We start from the raw sequence: 27,112 nt of genomic DNA, 5'->3' as shown, positions 1-27,112 counted from the left end.
ATCCCCGTTCTGACAGGAGTAGAGACAGATCTGCTGTTCCTAGTAATTGGGAACAGCGATCTCTCTCCTCCTCCAATCAGTCCCCTCCCCCCCCACAGTTAGAAACACCTCCCTAGGGAACACACTTAACCCCTTGATCGCCCCCCCTAGTGTTAACCCCTTCCCTGCCAGTGACATTTATACAATAATCAGTGCAATAATCGCTGATCGCTGTATAAATGTCACTGGTGCCAAAAAAGTGTCAAAAGTGTCCGATCTGTCCGCCGCAATGTCGCAGTCCCGCTAAAAATCGCAGATCGCCGTCATATTTAATGATGCTGTGTATTTAAATAGCTGTGCTTCTGACACCTCCTCTGTTATAATTAAAGTGATTGTAAACGATCGCTGTGTAAAACAACCCATTCAGTTTAAAATACAAATGAAAGGCAAAATATGTTTGTATAGATATCAATTTATACACATTTATAAAAAAAAGGGGGGGAAAAAAAGGTATTTATAACGTATTGACATTATAAATACCTTTTTCCCCTTTTTTATAAATAAATGATCACATTCCCTCTGTTCTCAGCTGCATTAGAGCTGAGGGGAGGAGAAGCAGCGGGACACTGAGCTTCCCAGTGAATGGCTGTGCAGAGGAGGCATCTCAGGACAAGTCTGATTATTGGAGGAGAGCAGGCTGAGTTCCCAGCATAGCTAGAGAACTGACCACGCTGTGCTCTCCTGCTTAGTGTGGTCAGTTTTTAATAGGAAAGAAGAGGGACTGGCAGGATCACCAGGGATTTCACATAAAGGAAGTAATACAAAGAGAACAGGAGACGTTCTTATACCAGTACATGGTTCAGCAGCCACATATCAGGAATATGAAGTGTTGGGGATAACAAATGCTTTCAGCGCGCGATCTAAGTGTGAAACGCGTCAACAATTTGTCCTGTCTTGCTTTTCTGACCATGAAGACTTTAACTACTTGCGGACCACCCACCGTCATTATACGGCGGCTGTTTGACGTTGAATACCGGGGTTACGGCAGCAGATAGCTGCCATAACTCTCTGCTGCCATAACTCCGGTATCTTTTTAACCTGCGGGCGGTTCTCTTTCAGATAAAAGTGGTCTCTGCCGCGGATTCGCCGCAAGATCACTTCTTTCGCCGGCAGGAGAGGTGCCCCCCCCTCCAGTGCCATCTTAAGAGCATTATAGGCCCCTGGGAAATACAGTGCACTGGGGCCCTGTCTACACAATCACGTACGAGAATAAAAATTATCAATAAGGCTATATTTATTGGTACTTCCAACAAAATCAGTGTTTAACCACTTCAATACCAGGGGGCACTTAGACACCTTCCTGCCCAGGCCAATTTTCAGCTTTTAGCGCTGTCGCAATTTGAATGACAATTGCGCGGTCATCCATCACTGTACCCAAACACATTTTTTATCATTTTCTTCCCACAAATAGAGCTTTCTTTTGGTGGTATTTGATCACCTCTGTGGTTTTTATTTTTTGCGCAACAAAAAAAAAATTTTCGAAAAAAAACGAGTTTTTCTTTGTTTCTGTTAAAATTTTTTGTAAATAAGTACGTTTTCTCCTTCAGTGATGGGCACTGATATGGCTGCACTGACGGGCACTGATACGGTGGCACTGATGGGCACCGATGAGGTGGCACTGATGAGGTGGCACTGACGGGCACTGATGATGGGCACTGATAGGCGGTACTGATAGGCGGCACTGATGGGCACTGATAGGTGGCACTGATGGGCACTGATAGGTGGCACTGGTATGCGGCACTGATGGGCACTCATAGGTGGCACCGATGGGCACTCATAGGCGGCACTGATGGGCACTCGTAGGCGGCACTGATGGGCACTCGTAGGTGGCATTGATTGGTACATATGGGTGGCACTGGGTATTATGGGGGGTGGCACTGATGTGTGGCACTGATGGGCACTGATGGGCACAGATGGGCACTGATGGGCACAGATGGGCACTGACAGGTGGCACCTATGGGCAATGACAGGTGGCACAGATGGGCAATGACAGGTGGCACTGATAAAACATTGGGGGCATTGCTGGGCAGATCTTGGACATAATGGTGCCAATCAGTGCCCATTTGTGGGCACTGATTGGCACAGATTGGGCACATTGAGCACATACCTGGCCATCCACATGCTGCCCCTTCCCTGGTGGTCCTAGTGGCGATCCCTGGTGGTCCAGTGTGGTGATCTGAGGGGGGGCTGAGCTGATAAACAATCAGCGCAGACCCCCCCTGCCAGGAGAGCCGCCGATCGGCTCTCCTCTACTCGCGTCTGTCAGACGCGAGTGAGGAAGAGCCGATCAACAGCTCTTCCCATTGACAGCGTGATCAGCCGTGATTGGACACAGCTGATCACGTGGTAAAGAGCCTCCGCCGGACACACCGCTCCACCGATCGCCGCGATGCGCACCCCCGGGGACACGCGGTGACATGTTATCCTGCTGGACGTCATATGACGCCCTGTCAGGATAACAGAACCACTTCCCGGACGTCAATCCGCTATAGGGCAGGCGGGAAGTGGTTAAACATTAACACAACGTTTGGACAATATAACACGAGCATGAAAAGCAAGAAATTGAAAAACAAGAAATTACAGATTGAAATGGGACAGTACAAAAGCACTAATTATGTGTAAACGTGTAAGCGGGAGATATTTATGGGGGGGGCACAGAGTAAAATTGGGGGAGTCGTGGCCCCATCAGGCCCCACGCTGGTGACGCCATTGCACAGCACTGCACAATGTGGCAGAATGATGCTTGGCTGGTGGGGCCCCCCCCAGGCAAGTGGGGCCCCCGGGCAACTGCCCAGCGTGTCCATGCAAAAGCACTTGTAAGAATGCTGCGTAAAATACAGTGTGACATAAAGTATTGCAACGACCGCCATTTTATTCTCTAGAGTGTTAGGAAAAAAAAAAATATATATATATATATATAATGTTTGCGGGTTGTAAGTCATTTTCTAGCAAAAAAAAAACGATTTTAACTTGTAAACAAGTTTGAAAAATAGTCCCGGTCCTTAAGTAGTTGAAGGAATTAAAAGAATTATTTTGCATCAATTCCATGGTGGTAAGTGGCGAATTTCTCTTTATTTTTGATGTCTGCGGTGGTGAGCCCCGGGGCGGCGCCCACACTTAGTTAAGCACTTACCTGAGCGGTATACACAATTTTGTTGTGTGGTCGGTGATGGGCTCAGGATTTATGGTGAGGGGTGGAGAGGTATGGAGACATGCGGGGAGCATAGGGGTAGCCGGGGGGGCACCTGTGACAGTAGCACTTTAAATCTTTTCAATATTCATAAATGAAAGTATCCATTCTGTTTATCCACATTTAATTTTATTCTGGGCAGTCTTCCTAATTCTCCTCTGAAAAGGCTAAGCTTTCCTCATTACGGCAGTCATTATCACAAAACATTAATTACACATAACAGACGTCCTCTGCCAAACCTGCAGACAACATTAGTATGGCACAGCTGTGCGGTGGGCAAAAAAAAAAAAAAGCACATAACAAACATAGAACTGCCATCCCTCTTTGTTAAGAACTACATGACTCTAACGGCTAGGTTACACTTTCCTTCAAAACAAGGCTTCGGACACGCTTTGGTAGAGCTCTCTGAATGCCAGTCAAAGCTCCTGTCACTAAATAAAATGATTAGCTTACAGTCCTGTTTACACCTTGCTTTTGCTTGGGGGTTCGGTTGGGTCTTCAATGAGGCTTCGGTGGGGTTTTGGTGGGGCTTCGGTGAGGCTTCGTGGGGCTTCGATGAGGCTTCAGTGGGGGTTTGGTGGGGCTTCGGTGAGGCTTCGTGGGGATTCGATGAGGCTTCAGTGGGGCTTTGGTGGGGCTTCGGTGAGGCTTCGTGGGGATTCGATGAGGCTTCAGTGGGGCTTTGGTGGGGCTTCGGTGAGGCTTCGTGGGGATTCGATGAGGCTTCAGTGGGGCTTTGGTGGGACTTCGGTGAGGCTTCGTGGGGCTATGATGAGGCTTTTGGTAGGGCTTTGGTGGGGCTTCAGTGAGGCTTCGTTGGGCTTTGATGAGGCTTTTGGTAGGGCTTTGGTGAGGCTTCAGTGAGGCTTCGTGGGGCTTTGTTGAGGCTTTGGTGGGGCTTCAATGAGGCTTCCGTGGGGCTTCGGTGAGGCTTCGTAGGGCTTTGATGAGGCTTTGGTGGAGCTTCGATGAGGCTTTGGTGGAGCTTCGGTGAGGTTTCATAGGGCTTCGATGAGGCTTCGGTGGTTCTTCAGTGGGGCTTCAAGCGAGCTTTGCCATAAACTTCTCTGAAGGCTTTGAAGACGCTTTGAAGCACCACTAAAGCTACATGGGGTATAATTTTTGAAGCAAAGCCGAAGCATGGCAAAGCAAAGCAAAAGCAAGGTGAAAACAGGAGCTTTGAATAGCACTCAGAGAGCTTTAAGGGCTAGTTTACACTTGCTTCAAAACATGGCTTCGGACACGCTTTGTTAAAGCTCTCTGAACGCCAGTCAAAGCTTCTATCACTAAATAAAATGGTTAGCTTACAGTCCTGTTTACACCTTGCTTTTGCTTGGTGCTTCGATGAGGTTTTGATTAGATTTCAGGGGGGCTTCGGTGAGGCTTTGGTGGAGCTTCGATGGGCCTTTGATGGGACTTTGATGAGGTTTCGGTGGGGCTTCGATGGGGCTTCGGTGGGGCTTCAGTGGGGCTTCGAGCAAACTTTGCCATAGACTTCAATGGAGGCTTAGAGGATTCTTTGGAGGACCACTGAAGCTACATGGAGTATAATTTTTGAAGCAAAGCGGAAGCAAAGCAAAAGCAAGGCGTAAACAGCACTGTAAGCTAACTATTTTATTTAGTGACAGAGGCTTTGACAGGTGTTCAGAGTGTGCTGAAGCCGAAGCAAGTGTAAATGAGCCCTAAGCAGCAATTAAGCTATCAGAAGACAATTGAAAAGCTCATGTAAGGTGCATCATCACCGCCACTACTTGAAGACTAATTATGTGTCCTGTTTTGTTTCTCACTAGGTACTATGCAACAGTGCACCCATTAAAGAGAAGAATATCTGTGACGACCTGCATCTATGTGCTGGGGGGGATCTGGCTCCTGTCCTTTGCCTTAGTTGGACCAGCCATCGCCCATACTTACCACATAGAGTTCCAGCAGCAAGGCTTCGCCATTTGTGAAGAATTTTGGTTTGACAAGGAGACAGAGAGGCTGGCCTATGCCTACAGCACCTTGATCATCACTTACATCCTGCCCTTGTCCGCGGTATCCCTATCATATATTTGTATCTCCGTCAAGCTGAAGAACAGGGTGGTCCCTGGACACCCTACTCAGAGCCAGGCAGAGTTTGATAGACTGCGGAAGAGGAAGATCTTCAGGCTCATCATGCTGGTGGTGACGGCCTTCGGGATCTGTTGGCTTCCCATTCACATCTTCAACATCATCCGGGACATTGACATCAACCTCATCAACAAACATTATTTCCTGCTCATTCAGCTCCTCTGTCACTGGTTTGCCATGAGTTCCTCTTGCTGCAATCCTTTCTTATATGCCTGGCTTCATGACCGCTTCCGCAGTGAGCTCAAGAAGATGTTCACCTTTAAGCGTAAAATAATTCCCACTAACAACTGTGTTCGTACGGCGGTCAGTGTGATGCTCTGATGTCCTAATCACACGATATCCCGAACTCAAAGCCTTTCATTTCCATCACTTGGCACAGAGGGGAAATCTTGGACTCTTCAGCCATGCTGTGTGACCTCCAAGTCCAAATAAGAACTTTTGCTCGATACTGCAAAGGTTTGGCAATGGGTTCAAATACAGTATATGGCTTATGGTTTTTGGGCACCTGACCATCACATCCTTGTGAGCTTTTGGGCACCTCATTCCAAAATTGTGAGGAGTAAAATGGATTTGGCCTTTCCTTTGTGGATACAAATATAGTAGAGCAGGGGTCCTCAACCTTTTGAAGAGCAAGGGCCACTTAAGTGATTTGGTAAGTGGTTGTGGGCCACTATAAACTATGGGGTTTTACTGCCCTCCAAACTGCAAATGTAAACAAACTTTACTGTCCTGAGCCCCCCCATAAGGCTGCTTTCACACTCAAAGGGTGCAGCACAGTGCCCCTGCATCTTTCCTGCGGGATAACTGCGCTTTGCCATAGGCTTCTATTATATCTTGCAGGTGTGGTGCACTTTCCAAAAGCACACCACACCTGAAGGATATAATAAATGTCTATGGCTTAGTGCAGCTAACCTGCAGGAGAGCCGCAGGTGCAGTGCAGTGTGAAGGGAGCCTAATAACCCTTTTTAAGGGGTTATATGCCCATCGCAGAAGCGCAGTGTATGTGATGTTTAACTACTACCGGGCCTATTCTGCCACTTCTCTCCTACATGTAAAAATCATAATTTTTTTGCTAGAAAATTACTCAGAACCCCCAAATATTATATATGTTTTTTTTAGCAGACACCCTAGGGAATAAAATGGCAGTCGTTGCAACTTTTTATCTTGCACGGTATTTGCGCAAAAAATTTTCAGACGCCTTTTTTTTGGAAAGCAAACAGTTTCATGAATTAAAAAAATAACAAAACAGTAAAGTTAGCCCAATTTTTTTGTATAATGTGAAAGATGATGTTACGCCGAGTAAATAGATACCCAACATGTCATGCTTTAAAATTGCGCACACTCGTGGAACTTTGGGACTTAAAAATCTCCATAGGCGGTGCTTTAAATTTTTTTACAGGTTACCAGTTTAGAGTTACAGAGGAGGTCTAGTGCTAGAATTGTTGCTCCCACTCTATCGCATGCGGCGATACCTCACATGTGTGGTTTGAACGCCGTTTACATATGTGGGCGTGACTTACGTAAGCGTTCGCTTCTGAGCGTGAGGCGTTTTTAAAAAAAAAATTTTCTTTTTTATTTTGCTTTTTTTTTTTTTTTTTTACACTTTCTTTTACATTTTATTTTTGATCACTTTTATTCCTATTACAGGGAATGTAAACATTCCTTGTAAAAGGAATGGCTTGTGACAGGTCCTCTTTATGGAGAGATGCGGGGTCAATAAGACCCTACATCTCTCCTCCAAGCTGGAAAGCATGAGATCGAGAAAAAAAATCCACGATTTCATGATTACTAGCTGCGATCACGGCTTTGTTTACAGCCGTGGCCCGGACGTGACCTCATAACGCCGTGCCCGGGCCTCCGGCGGTCATAGAGATGAATGGTCGTCATCCGGCCGATTCTTTCTCCGGGTCCCTGATGGCACGGGAGAGCCTGGAGAAGCACCGGATGACGGCGGGAGGGGGGAAGAACGATCAAGCGGTGGAACTGCATCATTCTTATGGTCCACAGAATGGCCGGCTGAAAACGAGGTTATCTGAATGATGCCTGGAGCTGCACCCATCATTCAGATTTTCCCACTGAAAGTCAAAGACGTCATATGACATCCTTGGGCTGGAAGTGGTTAATACACTGACCTTTTCCTTGTTCAGCTTCTGCTGGCATCGCTCTCCAGGCTGCTAGAAAGGTCCCAGGCGAAGTGAACTTAGTATCACTCTGCCTGGGACAGGAGCTAGCACTGCAGAAAAAGCATCGTCTTATGTGGCTTCTGCTCCCTCCGCGGCTGCCTGCTTCCTCCTGCGGCTCCTTGCACTCTGATGCTCTGGGATGGCAGGTTGGCCACCCCTTGATTGCGACCCACCATCCCAGAGCATGGGCACGTGCTTCCCTGATTTGGAGTTGAGGGTCGCATCAGAGGGCTCCAAGAGCCAAAAGTGGCACACAGGCCACAGGTTGAGCAGCCCTGTAGTAGAGCCTGGGTTTAGCTTGGGATCAAGCCAAACCCATGTTCCTCCTAACCTGAATGAAAGCTGTTAGTACCGGGCCAATTATCTACAATCAGAGTCCATGGCATTCCTTGTCCCACAGCTGCATGTACACAAAAGGGTGGGCATGCTCATGACATCATTGACCCTATTATGGCCACATGGTGGCCACCTTATTAGGCCTATGATGAAGGAAGGAAGCTTCCAGACCTGATTGGCCCAGCAGTAACAGCTTTCTTTTGCTTTTAGCATGGGTTTTGACCAAACCCAAGGTTGAACCCAAGCTTATCCCTACCGATAACATCCCTCACTCCTCTGGAAAGGCTTTCCACAAGATTTTGAAGTGTGTGTCTGGTGAAATGTGTGCCCATTTAGCAGAAAAATGTCTGTAGATGGAAAGACTTGGCTCACAATGAGCATATCAGATTATCTCAAAGCTTTTTAATAAGGTTGTGATCACAGTTTCACACAGGCCACTCAAGTTGCTCCACACCAAACATCTCAAACCACGTCTTCATGAACTTAAAGTAAAACTATAGTCAAAACTTTTTTTTTTTTTGGGATAGAGTAAGGGAGGGTTATATAACCCCTGTAAGGATTATTTTTTGCCTCTGTGTCCCATTGGGGAGATTTACCTTCATTTCTTGTTCCAAAGCTTAGCCCAATCAGGGTGCAGAATGAGGCGAACGCCCTGCAAATTTCGGGTGTTCGGCAAACGGACGAAAGTTTTGGCCCAAACTCATGCTTGGGCCGAACCATTCGCCCATCCCTAACCACCAAAAGAAAGCTCTATTTGTGAGAAAACAATGATAGAAATGTAATTTGGGTAGAGTGTTGCATGACCGCACAATTGCCAGGTATTTGAAGAAAATAAGTACCCCCCCGGTACTATGGGACTTTAAGGGCGAGCTTTTAAAGGCACAGTATTTTAGAAACATAGAAAAATTTATTATTTTATAAAACAGTATGACGGTCTGAGACAACACCATACACAAAATAGTACAGGATATCCATATATAATACAAGAAAAAAGCATTTCTCCAATGGTCCGACGCGTTTCGGAAAATTCTAAGTAAGTCCCTTCTTCAGGGGCATTGAGGAGATGATAGTTGGAGATACTCTGGAATAGAGAAAACAAGGTCTAGACTTCTAAAATACAACAAACATTGCGTTAAACATGGAAGCATCACAGCCGAAAAACACATGCACATACCGGTACTATATTTATGGAATCAAATGTTTGTTAAAAAGGTTATTGGGATGGCGCTGAATGGGTAAAGAAACTTAGATCCAGAATGAAGAAAATCACCAAGTGAAAGACAAATCCTCTAGGCTCGAGAAATCCCTCACAAGGATCCCCAAAATAGGACAATTGCCAGGTAAAGTAGCGCAGTGCTGAACAGCAAAAGAAAATGCCCCGCTCAAGGGGGTAAAACCTTCCGGGGGTCAAGCGGTTAAAGGAAGCAAAGCTTTTAATATCAATTTTTATTGTTAGGGTTGTATAATGAGCTACATATGTATGCGGTATTAAAAATTCCCTGACACCCCGTGTAGTATAAAGGAAGACTTTAGCTCCACAGCGGGTGCAGAACCACAGATTGCCCAACTGCGAGCTTTCAAAATGGCAAAGACTTTGCAAAAAATTAAAGGCCGGTAGGATGAACGATTATCCTTTGAATTCATTGCAGCAGTATGGCAGACAGCTCAACACTCAATGCTTGGACTGCTATGTAACCGTCCTGCAAGGAGGAACTCCCTGGAGGATCCCAAAGAATGTAGAAGCGGAAGAGTGAGAAACAATTGTGACTTCTAATAAGGAAGTCCTTCTCTCTATGGACAACAAGCACTTCTTTCATAGGTTGGAGGTGGGAAACCACTTTAACTTATTATTAGCACAAGGGCTGCAACTATTTGTTCATCTTTTTTCTTTTTGCTGCCAGAGAGACATTTCATGGGTCGCAGCACTGCTGAATCGCATGGGTATGAATCGGTTAATACGGCATAAGCCGTAATACAAAATTATGTCGTCTTGATACCTACAGACATTGCTGCAGTTGTGTGCTAATTATCCGTCCATCTGCAATCAATTATTGTGACTATCAGCTTTCCGTTTTCTGAAATGTTTGCTTTTCATACAACAAAAAATTTAAAAAAATTTGAATAAAGAAAAAAAGTTAGAAAAATAAACTGGTCTCACATGGATTGTTTGACCTTGGATTGTATCATTTACATTTTTGGTTTTCGTCCTTGGGTTTATGAACCTTAATGGTGTCTGTATAGATTTTGTTATGCTTATACAGCCTACTGTATGTATAAATAGAAACCAGAGGCACAAAAAAAAGGTCAATTAAAAGGTTTTGTGGGAGGCAGTGGTCATCCAATGCCCAGGGCGAAGATGGCAAACTGCCCCCCCCCCCTTATGTGGGCATTCCCTGATTGTTTTCTGCAGCTGGTATTTATGTACCAGTGCCAGAGTGCCGGTACCCAGTGTGGACCCCACCCCTCTGGGACACAAATAGACCTCACCACTGGAGATATCAGAGGCATGGCCACCACCAGTTTCCCAACTGAGCCAGCCTCAATGTCCTTACTCCTCAGGTTTTGGCTTTCTGATCACGTTACCAGAAGGTATTTATAACCAGTCCCACCTACTTCCTCACTCAACTAAGAATTGACTAGGTTGGGGTTCCCCAGGGTTCCCACCATTTCTCTTGTTAGGGATACATCCTGGGAACGAACCACTGACCACTAGGGGTGCGCATCTTCACTGGTCTCACTATTCGATTTGATTATGATTATCCTGTTCACGATTCAATTTGATTCCGCGATGCATCACGATTACCGCGCAAGTGCTTATGGGTAAAAACTTTTTATCCAAAAATTCAAGCAGTCAGAAAAACTAAATTTTTCTCCAGTGGTGGATCAGTGGCAGAGGGATGGGTGGGATCAGGCAGAGGGATGGCTGGGATCAGAGGCAGAGGGATGGCTGGGATCAGAGGCAGAGGGATGGCTGGGATCAGAGGCAGAGGGGTGGCTGGGATCAGAGGGATGGATGGGATCAGTGGCAGAGGGATGGCTGGGATCAGAGGCAGAGGGATGTCTGGGATCAGAGTCAGATGGGTGGTGGGATCAGAGGCAGAGGGATAGCTAAGATCAGGCAGAGGGGTGGTGGGATCAAAGGCAGAGGGATGACTGGGATCAGAGGCAGAGAGATGGATGGGATCAGTGGCAGAGGGATGGCTGGGATCAGAGGCAGAGGGGTGGCTGGTATCAGAGGCAGAGGGATGGCTGGGATCAGAGGCAGAGGGGTGGTAGAATCAGTGGCAGAGGAATTGATGGAATCAGGCAGAGGGGTGGTGGGATCAGAGAAGAGGGATGACTGGGATCAGACAGAGAGGTGGTGGAATAAGTGGCAGTGGGATCAGGCAGATGGATGGAGGGATCAGAGGCAGAGGGGCCAGGCAGAGGGATGGTGGGGTCAGAGGCAGAAGGATCAGGCAGAGGGATGGTGGGATCGTAGGCAGAGGGATCAGGCAGACGGATGGTGGGATCAGAGGCAGAGGGGCCAGGCAGAGGGATGGTAAGATCAGGCAGATGGATGGTGGGATCAGAGGCAGAGGGATCAGGCAGACGGATGGTGGGATCAGAGGCAGAAGGATCAGGCAGAGGGATGGTGGGATCGTAGGCAGAGGGATCAGGCAGACGGATGGTGGGATCAGAGGCAGAGGGGCCAGGCAGAGGGATGGTGGGATCAGAGGCAGAAGGATCAGGCAGAGGGATGTGGGATCAGGCAGACGGATGGTGGGATCAGAGGCAGAGGAGCCAGGCAGAGGGATGGTGGGATCAGAGGCAGAGGGATTAGGCAGAGGGATGGTGAGCTCAGGCAGATGGATGGTGGGATCAGAGGCAGAGGGATCAGGCAGACGGATGGTGGGATCAGAGGCAGAAGGATCAGGCAGAGGGATGGTGGGATTGTAGGCAGAGGGATCAGGCAGACGGATGATGGGATCAGAGGCAGAGGGATCAGGCAGAGGGACGGTGGGATAAGGCAGAGGGATGGTGGGATCAGAGGCAGAGGGAACAGGCAGAGGGATGGTGGGATCAGAGGCAGAGGGATCAAGCAGAGGGATGGTGGGATCAGGCATAGGGATGGTGGGATCAGAGGCAGAGGGATCAGGCAGAGGGATGGTGGGATTAGGCAGATGGATGGTGGGATCAGAGGCAGAAGAATCAGGCAGAGGGATGGTGGAATCAGGCAAACGGATGGTGAAATCAGGCAGACGGATGGTGGGATCAGAGGCAGAGGGATCAGGCAGATGGATGCTGGGATAAGAGGCAGACAGATGGTGGGATCAGGCAGAGGGGTGATGGTAGTAAAGGGATGGGATCAGTGACACTGGCACTTACCTGCTCTCAGTATCAGTCCATTCCCCCTCCTCAATGCTGCTCAGTGTGTTTTCCCATAATGGGACACTATTCCTCCCACTGACACCAATGATAGGACACTATTCCTCCCACTGACACCAATGATTGGGCACTATTCCTCCCACTGATACCAATGATGGGGCACTATTCCTCCCACTGATACCAATGATGGGACACTATTCCTCCCACTGACACCAATGATGGGGCACTATTCCTCCCACTGACACCAATGATAGGACACTATTCCTCCCACTGACACCAATGATGGGACACTATTCCTTCCACTGACACCAATGATGGGACACTATTCCTCCCACTGACCAGTGGCGGCTGGTGCTCAAAATGTTTGGTGGGGCGCAAACTAACTGAAAAATTCTGGAAAAAAAACAACCATCAATGCAGCCTCACTGTGCCCACCAAACGCAGCCACTGTGCCATCGAATGTCTTCTCCCGTCTTCTCCTCCCGTCCTCTCCTATGATTGGACGCCTGATAGGCGTCCAATCACAGCGCCTGTCGTTTCAGCCAATCAGGTGACGGGTAACAGATCCGAGCACCTGATTGGTGGAGAGGGGGTTCAGTGTTAGGAAAGCGAATATTCATTCATAACACAGCTGAGTGACCTGCGAGCGCCCAGCATGGCGCTCGCTGTTTACCTTTTTTGACGCCTATTAGAGCCTATGGCTCTAATCAGTTGCTTCTAAAACACCCCCCCGCCGCTGTAATTCAGACGCCGGCCGCCCAAAAAGGGGCCGGGCATCTGAATAGGGGGTGGCAGCGGCGGTCATGGATAGATTCATGCAATGCTTGAATCTGTTTATTGGTGAGACAGGGGGTGGCCGGAGAGAGGGGGCGGTGCCCGTGCACCCTTATGGACACACCACCAGTGCCCCTGACACCAATGACGGGGCACTATTCCTCCCACTGACACCAATGACGGGGCACTATTCCTCCCACTGACACCAATGATGGGGCACTATTCCTCCCACTGATACCAATAATGGGGAACTATTCCTCCCACTGATACCAATGATGGGGCACTATTCCTCCCACTGATAGCAATGATGGGGCACTATTCCTCCCAAGGATACCAATGATGGGGCACTATTCCTCCCACTGATACCAATGATGGGGCACTATTCCTCCCACTGATACCAATAATGGGGCACTATTCCTCCCACTGATACCAATGATGGGGCACTATTCCTCTCACTGATACCAATGATGGGGCACTATTCCTCCCACTGATACCAATGATGGGGCACTATTCCTCCCACTGACACCAATGATGGGGCACTATTCCTCTCACTGATACCAATGATGGGGCACTATTCCTCCCACTGATACCAATGATGGGGCACGATTCCTCCCTCCTAAAACCAAAGATGGTGTATTTATTACTCCCGCTGGCCACAGTCCAGCTCCCCTAAAGTCTGAAGGACAGTAGACTCGCTCCTTGTTTTGAAAGTTTGGAGACCCCATGAATTATCCTGAGTCTCCATACATTGCATCAGTATTATTCCCCCCACACAGCGAATGGTTTACTTTTAGCACAGTAAGTGCAATTTTTAACCATCTTTGATGCAAAAAAAAACAGTTTTACGCTATGGGAGGCTTCTCCTTTTCTTTTTCTGGTACAATAATTTTTATTGTTGCACACGTAAATAACAAGACAGCTGATCACCAATGCAGGGGGGGGGGGGGGAGGGTATACAACTATGAACAGGAAACAAGACATATAGGCATGGGTGATATCTTGTGCAACAAAACAATTTAGTAAAGCAAAACATCAACTGAACGTCCTCGCGGTAGGAGCCGCAGGTTTGCATACGTTGCCCAAGCCCAGAGGCCTAGAGGCATATCATGAGGAAACAAGTGGGGAGAACTGGCAAGCCGGTCCCCAGAGAAGAGGAGGGGGAAAGGAGAGAGGGAAATAAAAAGGAAACAAAACAACTGAGGGGGGAAAGGCGGGAGCAATTCCCAAAAAGGAGAAGATGGAAAATAGAGGGAGAAGGGTTCCTGTAGGCTCGGCTGGTAATATCATCAATTATGAGATGCCCAGACTGGTCGGATGCAGGTTGGGGAGAGTATATGACCACCAGAGAGCCCATACTTTCCGAAATTTAGTGTGGGAATCATGTAAAATACTGGACATCTGTTTGTTAATCATCACTGTAGTCAAGTTGCTCTTCACCACTGCCAATGATACAGAAGGTATATTCCAGGCCTTAGCAATAACCAGGGCTTTTTTTCTCAGAGAATAGGTGCAGGAACCCACCCTCCCCAGTCAACCCCCTGGCCCCTCAACCCCACCCCTATTTCCGCCCCCAATACCGCCATTCCTTGGGAAAGAGAAGTAAAGTGTTCTTTACCTTCTCCCTCCCTGTCCACAGTTCGCCCCCCCCCCCACACACACACAGGTTACCTTTCCCTCCATGCACAGCTTACCTTCTCTTCTCAGTTCACCCCCTCCCCCCCACAGCTCCACTCCCCCCCCCCCTCCACAGCTCACCCCTCCTTCCTCTGGTTACCTTCTTTTCTCTTGTCCACAGCTCACCCTCTCCACTGTTCTCCCCCCCCCCCAAGCTCACCCTCTCCCCCTCTCTCTACACCTCACCCCCCCACCCACAGCTCACCCTCTCCCCCTCTCCACAGTTCACCTCCCCCCACAGCTCACCCTCTCCCCCTCTCTCTACACCTCACCCCCCCCACCCACCCACAGCTCACCCTCTCCCCCTCTCCACAGTTCACCTCCCCCCACAGCTCCCCCTCTCCCCCTCTCCACAGTTCACCTCCCTCCACAGCTCCCCCTCTCCCCCTCTCCACAGTTCACCTCCCCCCACAGCTCACCCTCTCCCCCTCTCTCTACACCTCACCCCCCCACCCACAGCTCACCCTCTCCCCCTCTCCACAGTTCACCTCCCCCCACAGCTCACCCTCTCCCCCTCTCTCTACACCTCACCCCCCCCCCCCCCCACCCACAGCTCACCCTCTCCCCCTCTCCACAGTTCACCTCCCCCCACAGCTCACCCTCTCCCCCTCTCTCTACACCTCACCCCCCCCCCCCCCACCCACAGCTCACCCTCTCCCCCTCTCCACAGTTCACCTCCCCCCACAGCTCCCCCTCTCCCCCTCTCTCTACACCTCACCCCCCCCCCACCCACAGCTCACCCTCTCCCCCTCTCCACAGTTCACCTCCCCCCACAGCTCACCCTCTCCCCCTCTCTCTACACCTCACCCCCCCACCCACAGCTCACCCTCTCCCCCTCTCCACAGTTCACCTCCCCCCACAGCTCCCCCTCTCCCCCTCTCTCTACACCTCACCCCCCCCACCCACAGCTCACCCTCCCCCCCTCTCCACAGTTCACCTCCCCCTCACAGCTCACCCTCTCCCCCTCTCCACAGTTCACCTCCCCCCTCACAGCTCACCCTCTCCCCCTCTCCACAGTTCACCTCCCCCCTCACAGCTCACCCTCTCCCCCTCTCCACAGTTCACCCCTCTCCATCCACAGCCAGCTGACCCCCTCCGCCCCCACATTTTACAGTTCACATTACCATGCGCAGTCCCCTCCCCCCATCCACAATTCCCCTTTTAACCTCTGTCAACATATCACCTCTGCACACCCCCATCCACTGCTTACACCCCCAGTCCACAATCACCTCTGCACTCCCATCCACAGCCTATCTCCCCCCCCCCTCCACATTACACTTCTGCGCCCCCATCTACAGCTCTAACTCTCTACGACCCCCCATCTTCCACCTCTGCACCCCAAGCCCCCCCCCCAGCACTCTTGACCCTGTATACATTTCCCCTGCTCACAACTCTCACTTTGCACAATCAACCCCCCCCCAGCTCTGACCTCTGCAGAACATCCACAACTTCAGTCTCTTACTCTCTGCACACCCAGCCCCCCTTTCTCCCCCTTTCCCTCCACAGCTATGTCACCTTCATTAGAGCCGTTGTCTTGCCGAGAAAGTTCCCTCAGCGGATAAGGACCCCCCCTGTACTGCGCAGGCGCAGCGCCTGCGTAGTACGAACTACTATGAGCCGCCGGAGATAGCCGAAGCTCAAAATGTTCAATCAGCTGTACACGGCGCCTGCGCCCTAGGTCCAGGTTCCTTCCCCACCATCCAAGTGGACCCAGAGGGGGAATAAAAAAGAGCCGAGCGAAGCGAGGCCGTGCCCGAAGCATGGCGAGCAAAGCGAGCCCTCGAGGGGCCCTCTTACAGGCGCCGTGTACGGCTGATTTTCACCTATTCACCTTCGGCTATTTCCGCCGGATCCTACTGTGCAGTAGAGGGGGGTCCTTATCCGCCGAGCGGAACTTTTTCGGCAGAACAACGTGCTGAGCAGACTTCCGTTCTGTCAAATCAGGCTTCCCCCCCTCAGCTTACTGTGCAGCCTCCTCCATGCAGCTCCGCCTGTCAGATCAGTAGATCCGTGTAGCACAGAACCGAGGAGGAGAGCTTCAGGCTCCGTGCTACACGGATCTGACAGACAGCAGGCGGGAAGAGCTGCCTCTGAAACCCGATCAGTCAGCATGCGGAGCACATTCCCTGGATGCCTAGCATATTACAGAAGCTGGCGGAGGAAGTGAATGGTATAGAAAACTTCCTCTACCGGCTTCTGTTCTATGTGACAGACTGCAGAGGAGAGGGCTGCCTGAGGTGGCGGAAATGCGTTCCGGCAAGTTCCGTCAGAAAAAAAGCCCTGGCAATAACATACTTGCAATGCCAAGCTGCTGCTAATAAAGCAAACAGAATATTGGCATTAAAAAGGGATCAACTCCAGAGATAAAACGATAATTCTCCCGCTCTACAAGACTCTGGTCCGGCCGCACCTGGAGTATGCTGTCCAGTTCTGGGCACCAGTCCTCAGGAAGGATGTATTGGAAATGGAGCGAGTACAAAGAAGGGCAACAAAGCTAATAAAGGGTCTGGAGGATCTTAGTTATGAGGAAAGGTTGCGAGCACTGAACTTATTCTCTCTGGAGAAGAGACGCTTGAGAGGGGATATGATTTCAATTTACAAATACTGTACTGGTGACCCCACAATAGGGATAAAACTTTTTCGCAGAAGAAAGTTTAATAAGACTCGTGGCCACTCATTACAATTAGAAGAAAAGAGGTTTAACCTTAAACTACGTAGAGGGTTCTTTACTGTAAGAGCGGCAAGGATGTGGAATTCCCTTCCACAGGCGGTGGTCTCAGCGGGGAGCATTGATAGCTTCAAGAAACTATTAGATAATCACCTGAATGACCGCAACATACAGGGATATACAATGCAATACTGACACATAATCACACACATCGGTTGGACTTGATGGACGTGTGTCTTTTTTCAACCTCACCTACTATGTAACTATGTACTTGGCGGCAATTGACAGGTAGGTTGCAAGCTTATAGAAGAATAGGCCCGAATCGGGTGATGCAGTAGGGTGAGTTTAGTGTCATTACGAATGGGTACATGGAATAGGAGCCCAAAGACCCTGGGCCAAAACCCTGTTAGACGTGGGCAGGACCACCAGGTATGAAGTGCATCGCCTCGTTGGCCGCAGCCCCTAAAGCCCCTATCGCTGTATGATGGGTTCAAACCTGCAATACGGGCCGGGACCCAGTACACCTCAAAGGAACATTGTAGGCGGCTTCCAAACGTTGTCATGTTGAAAGAACATTTAGCTATGGCAGACCAGGTCTTGCCCCATTCCTCGGGGACGATAGAGGTTCTCAGATCTCGATCCCGATTAGATCTGTAAGAGGTAGAAGAAGCTTCTCCTTTTCTTTTTTATATTTATATTGTTTTTTATATTTCTGCTATGAAGATTTAAATTGTATAAAGGGGAAAAGGTCGCGCTAATTAAGAAAATGTTAGATTCCCAAAAAAACAATCTGAAATTATTATATAAGTGCAAAATCTAATGTGCAAAATCACATATCTTAAATGAATCTTCAGTGAAATGTAAATCAATAAAATTAGACGACAAAATAATTGAAAAAATGTCCACATGAATCCATATAGTGCCAGATTAGTAAAATGATTACATTAATTGCTATGTGCAAAAATCCACATATGGTTTATATCAAGTCCAATTCCACAATGAAAAGAAGAGGAAGAGAAAGTTCGGGATGCAAGTTGAAAGATGGTTCTGCCACCACCAAGAGAGTGAAGGGTAGGTCTATCCTTGGGGTGCACACCAAAGAGTAATGGGGACCCTTACCGGATAAGATGGACCTCCTATCCGTAGCGAGGTCGTTAGCGCCTGCGGATATAACTCTCTGCGGGGGTCTTTGCACCGATCTGGAATGTGCATACCTACAAAATTCCTCCTCACTCCTAACGCCTATTTTCCGTCCACTGTACAGAGCAGCCTGCTTCCTGATAGAAAGAGCTAAGATGCTCGCTTGGACCGAGACGAACCGTATAGGAGGATAGAAAAAAGGAGAGGGCTCCGATAGTGCGTTATCCTCAAATATTGTTCAGTTTATTCGTAAAAAAAGTTCATACAAAGTTTAAAAAGAAATTTGTATTTTTAAAAAAATGCGTGCTTCCGGGGTCACATATAGCGTAGTGACGTCAGTGCGTGGCTTAACCCTGACATGTTTCGTCACACGTGACGTTTTCAAAGGAGTTTTGTGGAGGAAAATGCCTTGTTGGTGTCAGAGGTCAGAGGAGAATGGGCAGACTGGTTCCAGATGATAGAAAGGCAACAGTAACTCAAATAACCACTCGTTACATCCAAGGTATGCAGAATACCATCTCTGAACGCAGAACACATCCAACCTTGAAGCAGATGGGCTACAGCAGCAGAAGACCACACCAGGTGCCACTCCTGTCAGCTAAGGATCGGAAACTGAGGCTACAATTCGCACAGGATCACCCAAATTGGACAATAGAAGATTGGAAAAACGTTGCCTGGTCTAAAGAGTCTGGATTTCAGCTGCGACATTCAGATGGAGGGGTCAAAATTTGGTGCATGGATCCATCCTGCCTTGTATCACCAGTTCAGGCTGGTGGTGGGGGGTGTAATGGTGTGGGGGGGGGGGGTATTTTCTTGGCACACTTTGGGCCCCTTAGTACCAATTGAGCATGGTTTATCCACCACGGCCTACCTGAGTATTGTTGCTGACCATGTCCATCCCTTTATGGCTACAGTGTCCCCATCTTCTGATGGCTCCTTCCAGCAGGATAATGCACCATGTCACAAAGCTCCAATCATCTCACCACTGGACAATGAGGTCCCCTGTCCTCCAATGGCCTCCACACTCACCACATCTCATCCAATAGAGCGCCTTTGGGTAGTGGTGGAACTGGAGATTGGCATCTTGGATGTGCAGCCGACAAAATTTGCAGCAACTGCGTGATGTTATCATGTCACTATGGAGCACAAAAAAAAAAAAAACGAATAAAAAAGAAAACGAAAAAAAAAACGCATTTTCCGGTAGTGCGCATGTCTACTGCAAACCTACCAAGACATGGCCGTCCACCTAAACTGACCGGCCGGGCAAGGAGAGCATTCATCAGAGAAGAGCCAAGAGGCCCATGGTAAGTCTGGAGGAGCTGCAGAGATCCACAGCTCAGGTGGGAGAATCTGCTGCTGCTGGGAAGAGGCTGGATGCATTGCTTGAAAGCAGAAAGTAGGGGTCTGGAGGAGGACCAGAGGAGGGCTGGAGCTCTCCTGCAGCTGCAGGAAAGGTGTGAGGGCCACATGACATGGCCTGGAGGGCCGGATTCGGCCCCCCGGGTCTTGTGTTTGACCCCTGTGCTCTATCATTACTAATCCACTCTGTAAAGAAATTCCGTGTCTATGACTGGCCAAGTTTCTTCATTGAAAAGTTCTCGTTTTCTAAGCTGAAGATCTCGGTGTGGATGGAATGCGATGAAATCTCCGTCGGCTCGGCACAGGTCTCCGCATCATTCGTTGGCATGTGAAGACTGAGGAATACAAGGCTCTCTAATGAACAGTTCATCAATTCTTTACAAATTGTAATTACAGTTAAATTCACAGCGAAATAAAACCTCCCAGAACAATACGCTTATATTCTAAACAGTACAACCCATTCCTGGGCTTCAATATTAAAGCGCATTTCCCCCCTTTGTTGTACATCATGGGGATTGCTGGGATTCCGCGCTTCTTGGAAACCAGATTTTGTACGAATAGTCCTCCAGGTTCTTATCTGTCATTGTTCTTCATGTGGGGGGAAGAAACTATTCATTGTAGAAGAAACCAAAGAATTACACTAAACGGGAAAAGACAACTTATGCACAGGAGCGGAAATTCCGCCAGCAAAAGTCCGATGAGAGCTTTTGGTCGGAAATTCCGACCCTGTGTGTACGCTCCATCGGGCTTTTGCTGGCGGAATTCCCGCCAGCAAAAGATTGAGAGCGGGTTCCCGATTTTTCGGTCGGAAAAAGTTCCGATCTGAAATTCCGATCGTCTGAATGCAAAATTCCTACGCATGCTCGGAAACAATTCGACGCATGCTCGGGAGCATTGAACTTCATTTTTCTCGGCTTGTCGTAGTGTTGTAGGTCACCGCGTTCTTGACGGGGCGAAAGTTCAGAGAACTTTCGTGCGACCGTGTGTATGCAAGCCGACCTTGAGCGGAATCCCGTCGGAAAAAAAAACATCCAAGATTTTTCAGACGGAAATTACGCTCGTGTGTACGCGGCATAAGGATGAATTTCTACGAATTTCACACAGAAAACTCAACACATCCACTCCAATATAACATGCAAAATCACTAAATAATAACATCTTATTACATAAAGACAAAAAACATGAAAAATATAAACTTCTTCCAAAACACAAATAAAAATAATTATTAATAATTAATTGATAATATTTAATAATTGTGCCCATCGAATGCTGCCACTGCCCCCCCCCCCCCGGCACTTACCCTGTCTCGGTAGGGCAGCGGGTGACGGCGGCAGGCGGTGTCCTCCATGTCCTCGATGTCTTCTTCTCCCGTCTTCTCCTCCCGTCCTCTCCTATGATTAGCATCCAATCACAGCGCCTTATTTGTGATTGCGTTTCACAGATAAAAAAATGTTTGTTGCGCGGATGTGACAAACCTCTGTACAACCATGGCCAAAAAAATTGCTGTACTTCCTCCAATACAGTGCCTTGAAAAAGTATTCATACCCCTTGAAATTTCCCACATTTTGTCATGTTACAACCAGTGTTAATTTTGGCAGCAAATTTCGACTCAGTTTTAGTCTTCTGTCGCGTACACACGATCAGGATTCTGATCGGAAAAAGGTATGACGGCTTTTCCGACGGGATTCCGCTCAAGCTTGCCTTGCCTACACACGGTCACACAAAAGTTTGCTGAACTTACGACCGTCAAGAACGCGGTGACGTACAACACTACGACGAGCCGAGAAAATGAAGTTCAATGCTTCCAAGCATGCGTCTAATTGTTTCCGAGCATGCGTAGGAATTTTGCACGTCGGAATTGCTACAGACGATCGCATTTTCGGATAGGAAGATATATATATATACCAAATCAAATCATTATTATTCAACCAAAAATAAAATAAAAGCCTCATGCATGTGTCCTGCTTCTTAATATAGGGGGTCAGCAATGCCAAGAGTTGGTGAAAGCAGGGGTCCGTCATCCGGAGATAATTCCGAAAATCATCCGGATTATTCTCCTGGAGCTCCCGCAGCAAAGGCATATGACATAATTGGTCACGATTAATAAAGAAACCAATTTTTGGTCCAAGAAATCCTCCTCCTCCTGTTCCTGGACTGGACTTGGGTCAGAGCAATAACTCCAAGGCCAATAATAAATAACACGTTATCTCCTCCGATTCCGCAACATGGCTGGTTTGACGAACGGCCGTTCAGAAACGCACGAACTGAAAAGCGCTAAATGAAAGGCGCGAATAAACACTCACCAATCTTCTACTAATGCAAAATTAGCAGAAGGAGCCCAAAGGGTGGCGCTAAAGAGCTGAAAAAGCAGCGTAGTACGTCACTACGTTCGTGTTTGTTGGCCGACAATTTCTTGCCGTTTGTATGCAAGACAAAATACAGGCACACGCCTTCAGACAAAAGTCCGAGGTTTTGTCTGCGGAAAATCGTGTTTAAGAGGCTTTTCACCTGTCTTTCAAAAAGCATGAGTTTTGCCCTGAATGACTTGACATGCACAAATAGGTCACAAATCAAATTAGTTTCACTTTACAATTTCAGATTCATATGGTCGGTCAAATCTGCAAAAAAATACCAATTTCCAAAGCCAGTCAATGTTTGACAAAAGCAGGTCGGGTCGATTCTTTTCTGTTAGAAATGAATTTATTTCTTCTCTGAGCTTAAAGAAGTGTGATAGAACTTGTTCCACAACTACGCCATCGAACTGCTCTATAGTTATGCCGCATACACACGACCGGACTTTCTGTGAAACTAGGTCCGACGTTCTTCCCGCCGGACTTTCCGGCGGACTACCGCCGGACTTTCTGAACGGACGGACTTGCCTACACACGACCGGACTTTCCGGCAGGCTAGGTCCGCCCGTCTTCCCGACGGACTTTCGCCGGAGTTACGGCGGATTTTCAGAATGAACGGACTTGCCCACACATGGACAAGTCCGTTCATTATGAACGTGACTCGGGTACGACGGGACTAGAAAAGGAAGTCAATCTCGCCGCTTTTATCGGCGAGATTGACATCTTGCGAGCTCTGTCGCGGGGCATACCAGGCCCTTAGGTCTGGTATGGATTTTAAGGGGAACCCCCTACACCGAAAAAACGGCGTGGGGTCCCCCCCAAAGTCCATACCAGACCCCGATCCGAGCACGCAGCCGGCCGGTCAGGAAAGGGGGTGGGAACGAGCGAGCGCCCCCCCTCCCCTCCTGAACCGTACCAGGCCAGAAGCCAGAGGTCCGGGCCCCCGCTAGCAAAAGAGCGGCATGAAGATAGCGGAGGAGCCGGCAGAAGAACTGGAACACCGGGAGCAGAGGTTGAACACCGGGAGAAGAGGCCAGAGAGAGTGGAGAAGAACCAACCGGACGCCCCGGAGAAGAGGAATTGGAGGGACCCCCGAAGTCAGAAGAAGACCCCCGAAGCTGGAAGAAGACCCTCCCGGAGCTGTCTAATAAATTACTTTAAAAACCTGTGTAGTGTGTTTTTTATTGACACTTTTTCCCTAGGTGAATGGGTAGGGGTACCATGTACCCCATACTCATTCACATAGAGTGGGGGGCCGGGATCTGGGGGACCTCTTATTATAGGGGGCTCCCGGATTCCGATAAGCCCCCCGCCCGCAGACCCCGACAACCAACGGCCAGGGTTGTCGGGAAGAGGCCCTTGTCCTCATCAACATGGGGACAAGGTGCTTTGTGGTGGGGGGGCCCAGCAGGGCGCCCCCTCCCCCAAAGCACCCACCCCCCCCATGTTGAGGGCATGCGGCCTGGTACAGTTCAGTAGGGGTGGTGCTCGGATCGGGGTCTGGTATGGACTTTGGGGGGGACCCCACGCCGTTTTTTTCGGCGTAGGGGGTTCCCCTTAAAATCCATACCAGACCTAAAGGCCTGGTATGCCCCGCGCTCGCCGCAATAGGAAAATTTATTTTTCCTATTGCAGCGAGCGCGAGATGCAATACCCTGCCCTTGCGTCGTATCTGGTCCGTCGGACCAGCATACAGATGAACGGGCTTTCTGTCAGGAACTGAGTACGGTGGACTTACGACGGAAAGATTTGAAACATGCTTCATTTCTAGGTCCGGCGGACTTTTGGGAAGAAAAAGTCTGCGAGAGCCTACACACGATCGGATTGTGACCAAGTATGCCGGAAAGTCCGCTCGTGTGTACGCGGCATTAGTCAAGTCAACGTACTTTGAGTCAATTTCTTTCAGAAAATCAGGAAACTGGTGATGATTAAGCCCATGAGATCGAATAAAATTTACTACTGAAACAACAGGTTTCAGAAACACAAGACATATCCAGATATTTTCCACACAATGCTTGCTGATGGATAATGCAATGCAGGAACATGGGCTTTGAGAATCCACCAACCTCGCAAAGTTTTTGTTATTTGTCCAACTAAACCTTTCTTCGACCCAGACATGTTTTTTCCTCCATCAATTGTCACGCATTGCCGTTTATTCCACTCCAGGTTATATTCCGTCACAGTTTTTTGCAGTTCTTTGAAGATGTCTTCTCCCGGGACTGTGCTGTGCATGCTACACACTGATACTAACTCTTGTGTGACATCAAATTTGCTGTCAACATCACGAATGAATACTAAAAGTTGTGATGTATCACACACATCAGCTGACTCATCAGGTGCGAGAGAGAATACACCAGAACATGTTTTTGCTTTTTCTGCAATTTGATTAACTATATTGCTTCCTATATCATCAATTCTACGAGCAACAATATTTGGTGCAAGGCTTATAGTTTTTGAACAAATTAGCTTTTTCTGGGCATAACACTCCTTGATAAGATCTCCGTCAGTGAATGGTTTTCCTCTTTTAGCCAAGGCATAAGCTACTTTATAACAGGCCCGAGTTAAAGCTTCATTTTCACTTTTCTTTTGCGTAAATAGAACTTTTTGGGAAAGCAAATTGCGTTGCATCGATTGAAATTTTTCCCGAACGCGGTGTTCCTGTGAATTTGGAATAACTTTGTTCATGTTTTGTCTCAAAGTGCCAACGCAAATTCTACTGCAGTTTCGTTGCATATGAGACACGAGGCTTTATCACCTGCTTGTACAAAAAAGTACTTTATGTTCCATTGTTCATTAAACCGGCGGCACTCGCTGTCCACTTTTCTTTTCTTATTTCCTTCCATAACTGAAGGAGATATCTGAACAAGGAAAAGATTTCAGAGGTTACGCTTACATCAAAGTCCTCATTATAGTCCCCCTTTATGTCTGTGTGGTCCTCAAGATCTCCCTTTTTATTTGTAGCCCAGATTTCCCCTCACATCTGTTTCCCCATCAGAGTCTCCACCACATCTGTGTCCCCATTAGAAATTTCCACACAATTCTGTCCCCAACAGAGTCTCCACCACATCTGTGTCCACATCAGAGTCTCCACCACATCTGTGTCCACATCAGAGTCTCCACCACATCTGTGTCCACATCAGAGATTTCCACACAATTCTGTCCCCAACAGAGTCTCCACCACATCTGTGTCCCCATCAGAGTCTTTCTGCACATCTGTGTTCCCATCAGAGACTCTTCGCACATCTGTGTCCCTATTAGAGATTTCCACACAATTTTGTCCCCAACAGAGTCTCCTTGCACATCTGTGTCCCCAGTAGGGATGAGCTTCGTGTTCGAGTCAAACCCATATTCGACTCGAACATCGTCTGTTCGCCCGTTCGCCGAATTGCAAACGATATGGGCCGTTCGCGCCAAATTCGTGTGGCGCATCACGGCCCATAATTCACTGCGGCATCGGCACTGCACTATGACCCGCATGCTTGGCCAATCACAGCGCCGCCTGAACAGAGAGCCGTAATTGGCCAAAGCCAAGGAGGCTTTGGCCAATTATGGCTCAGGGGATTTAGTACATGCCCCACACTATATAAGGCCGCCTTCACGGCGGCCCTGTGTAGTGTGTGTTCCGGCGTTCATTGAGAGAGAGAGAGACAGACAGTGACATTTGATTTGAGTTAGATAGATTAGGCAGAACAGTCAGTCAGTTAGCTGCACTTACAGTGTATTGTGTATATATATGCATCCCAGGTGTTGCATATATATATATACACTGTATTTAGTTTAGCTAGATCCGTTCCTGTTATCTTCCTACTGACAGGCAGGCTTGTCTTGTTACAGTATATACAGCTACCTGAAGAAAATTACTGGTGTTCTTTTGATCCTATTAGTACCACAGTCAGGCAGCTAGACTATTTACAGTTAGTGCAGTGCGTCCTGCTCACAGCGTTCAGCTAAAACTACAAGTTAGTGGGGTGCGTCCTGCTCACAGTGTTCAGCTAAACCTACAAGTTAGTGGGGTGCGTCCTGCTCACAGTGTTCAGCTAAACCTACAAGTTAGTGCGGTGCGTCCTGCTCACAGTGTTCAGCTAAACCTACAAGTTAGTGTGGTGCGTCCACCTCACAGTGTTCAGCTAAACCTACAAGTTAGTGCAGTGCGTCCTGCTCACAGTGTTCAGCTAGATCTGTTCCTGTTATCTTCTTACTGACAGGCAGGCTTGTCTTGTTACAGTATATACAGCTACCTGAAGAAAATTTCTGGTGTTCTTTTGATCCTATTAGTACGACAGTGAGGCAGCTAGACTATTTACAGTTAGTGCAGTGCGTCCTGCTCACAGCGTTCAGCTAAAACTACAAGTTAGTGGGGTGCGTCCTGCTCACAGTGTTCAGCTAAACCTACAAGTTAGTGGGGTGCGTCCTGCTCACAGTGTTCAGCTAAACCTACAAGTTAGTGCGGTGCGTCCTGCTCACAGTGTTCAGCTAAACCTACAAGTTAGTGTGGTGCGTCCACCTCACAGTGTTCAGCTAAACCTACAAGTTAGTGCAGTGCGTCCTGCTCACAGTGTTCAGCTAGATCCGTTCCTGTTATCTTCTTACTGACAGGCAGGCTTGTCTTGTTACAGTATATACAGCTACATGAAGAAAATTGCTGGTGTTCTTTTGATCCTATTAGTACCACAGTCAGGCAGCTAGACTATTTACAGTTAGTGCAGTGCGTCCTGCTCACAGTGTTCAGCTAAACCTACAAGTTAGTGGGGTGCGTCCTGCTCAGAGTGTTCAGCTAAACCTACAAGTTAGTGGGGTGCGTCCTGCTCACAGTGTTCAGCTAGATCCGTTCCTGTTATCTTCTTACTGACAGGCAGGCTTGTCTTGTTACAGTATATACAGCTACCTGAAGAAAATTACTGGTGTTTTTTTGATCCTATTA

General features: G+C 48.4%; 1 protein-coding gene across 2 annotated transcripts in view; it reads left to right on the top strand.

Moving 5' to 3' along the window:
* The window catches only part of LOC141131190 (prolactin-releasing peptide receptor-like), a 363,387-nt gene extending 356,044 nt beyond the window's left edge, over window positions 1-7,343 (top strand). For both annotated transcript variants that reach the window (XM_073618240.1, XM_073618239.1), the window contains exon 3: window positions 5,020-7,343. In XM_073618240.1, the coding sequence (XP_073474341.1) occupies window positions 5,020-5,659 (640 nt within the window). In that variant the 3' untranslated portion in view covers window positions 5,660-7,343. The remainder of the gene's footprint in view (window positions 1-5,019) is intronic.
* The last annotated feature ends 19,769 nt before the right edge of the window (window positions 7,344-27,112 follow it).

This window comes from Aquarana catesbeiana, linkage group LG03, assembly GCF_042186555.1.
Source record: "Aquarana catesbeiana isolate 2022-GZ linkage group LG03, ASM4218655v1, whole genome shotgun sequence".
NCBI lineage: Eukaryota > Metazoa > Chordata > Amphibia > Anura > Ranidae > Aquarana > Aquarana catesbeiana.
The sequence above is the reverse complement of the archived record's forward strand: the minus strand, read 5'-3'. Positions and strand labels throughout refer to the sequence as shown.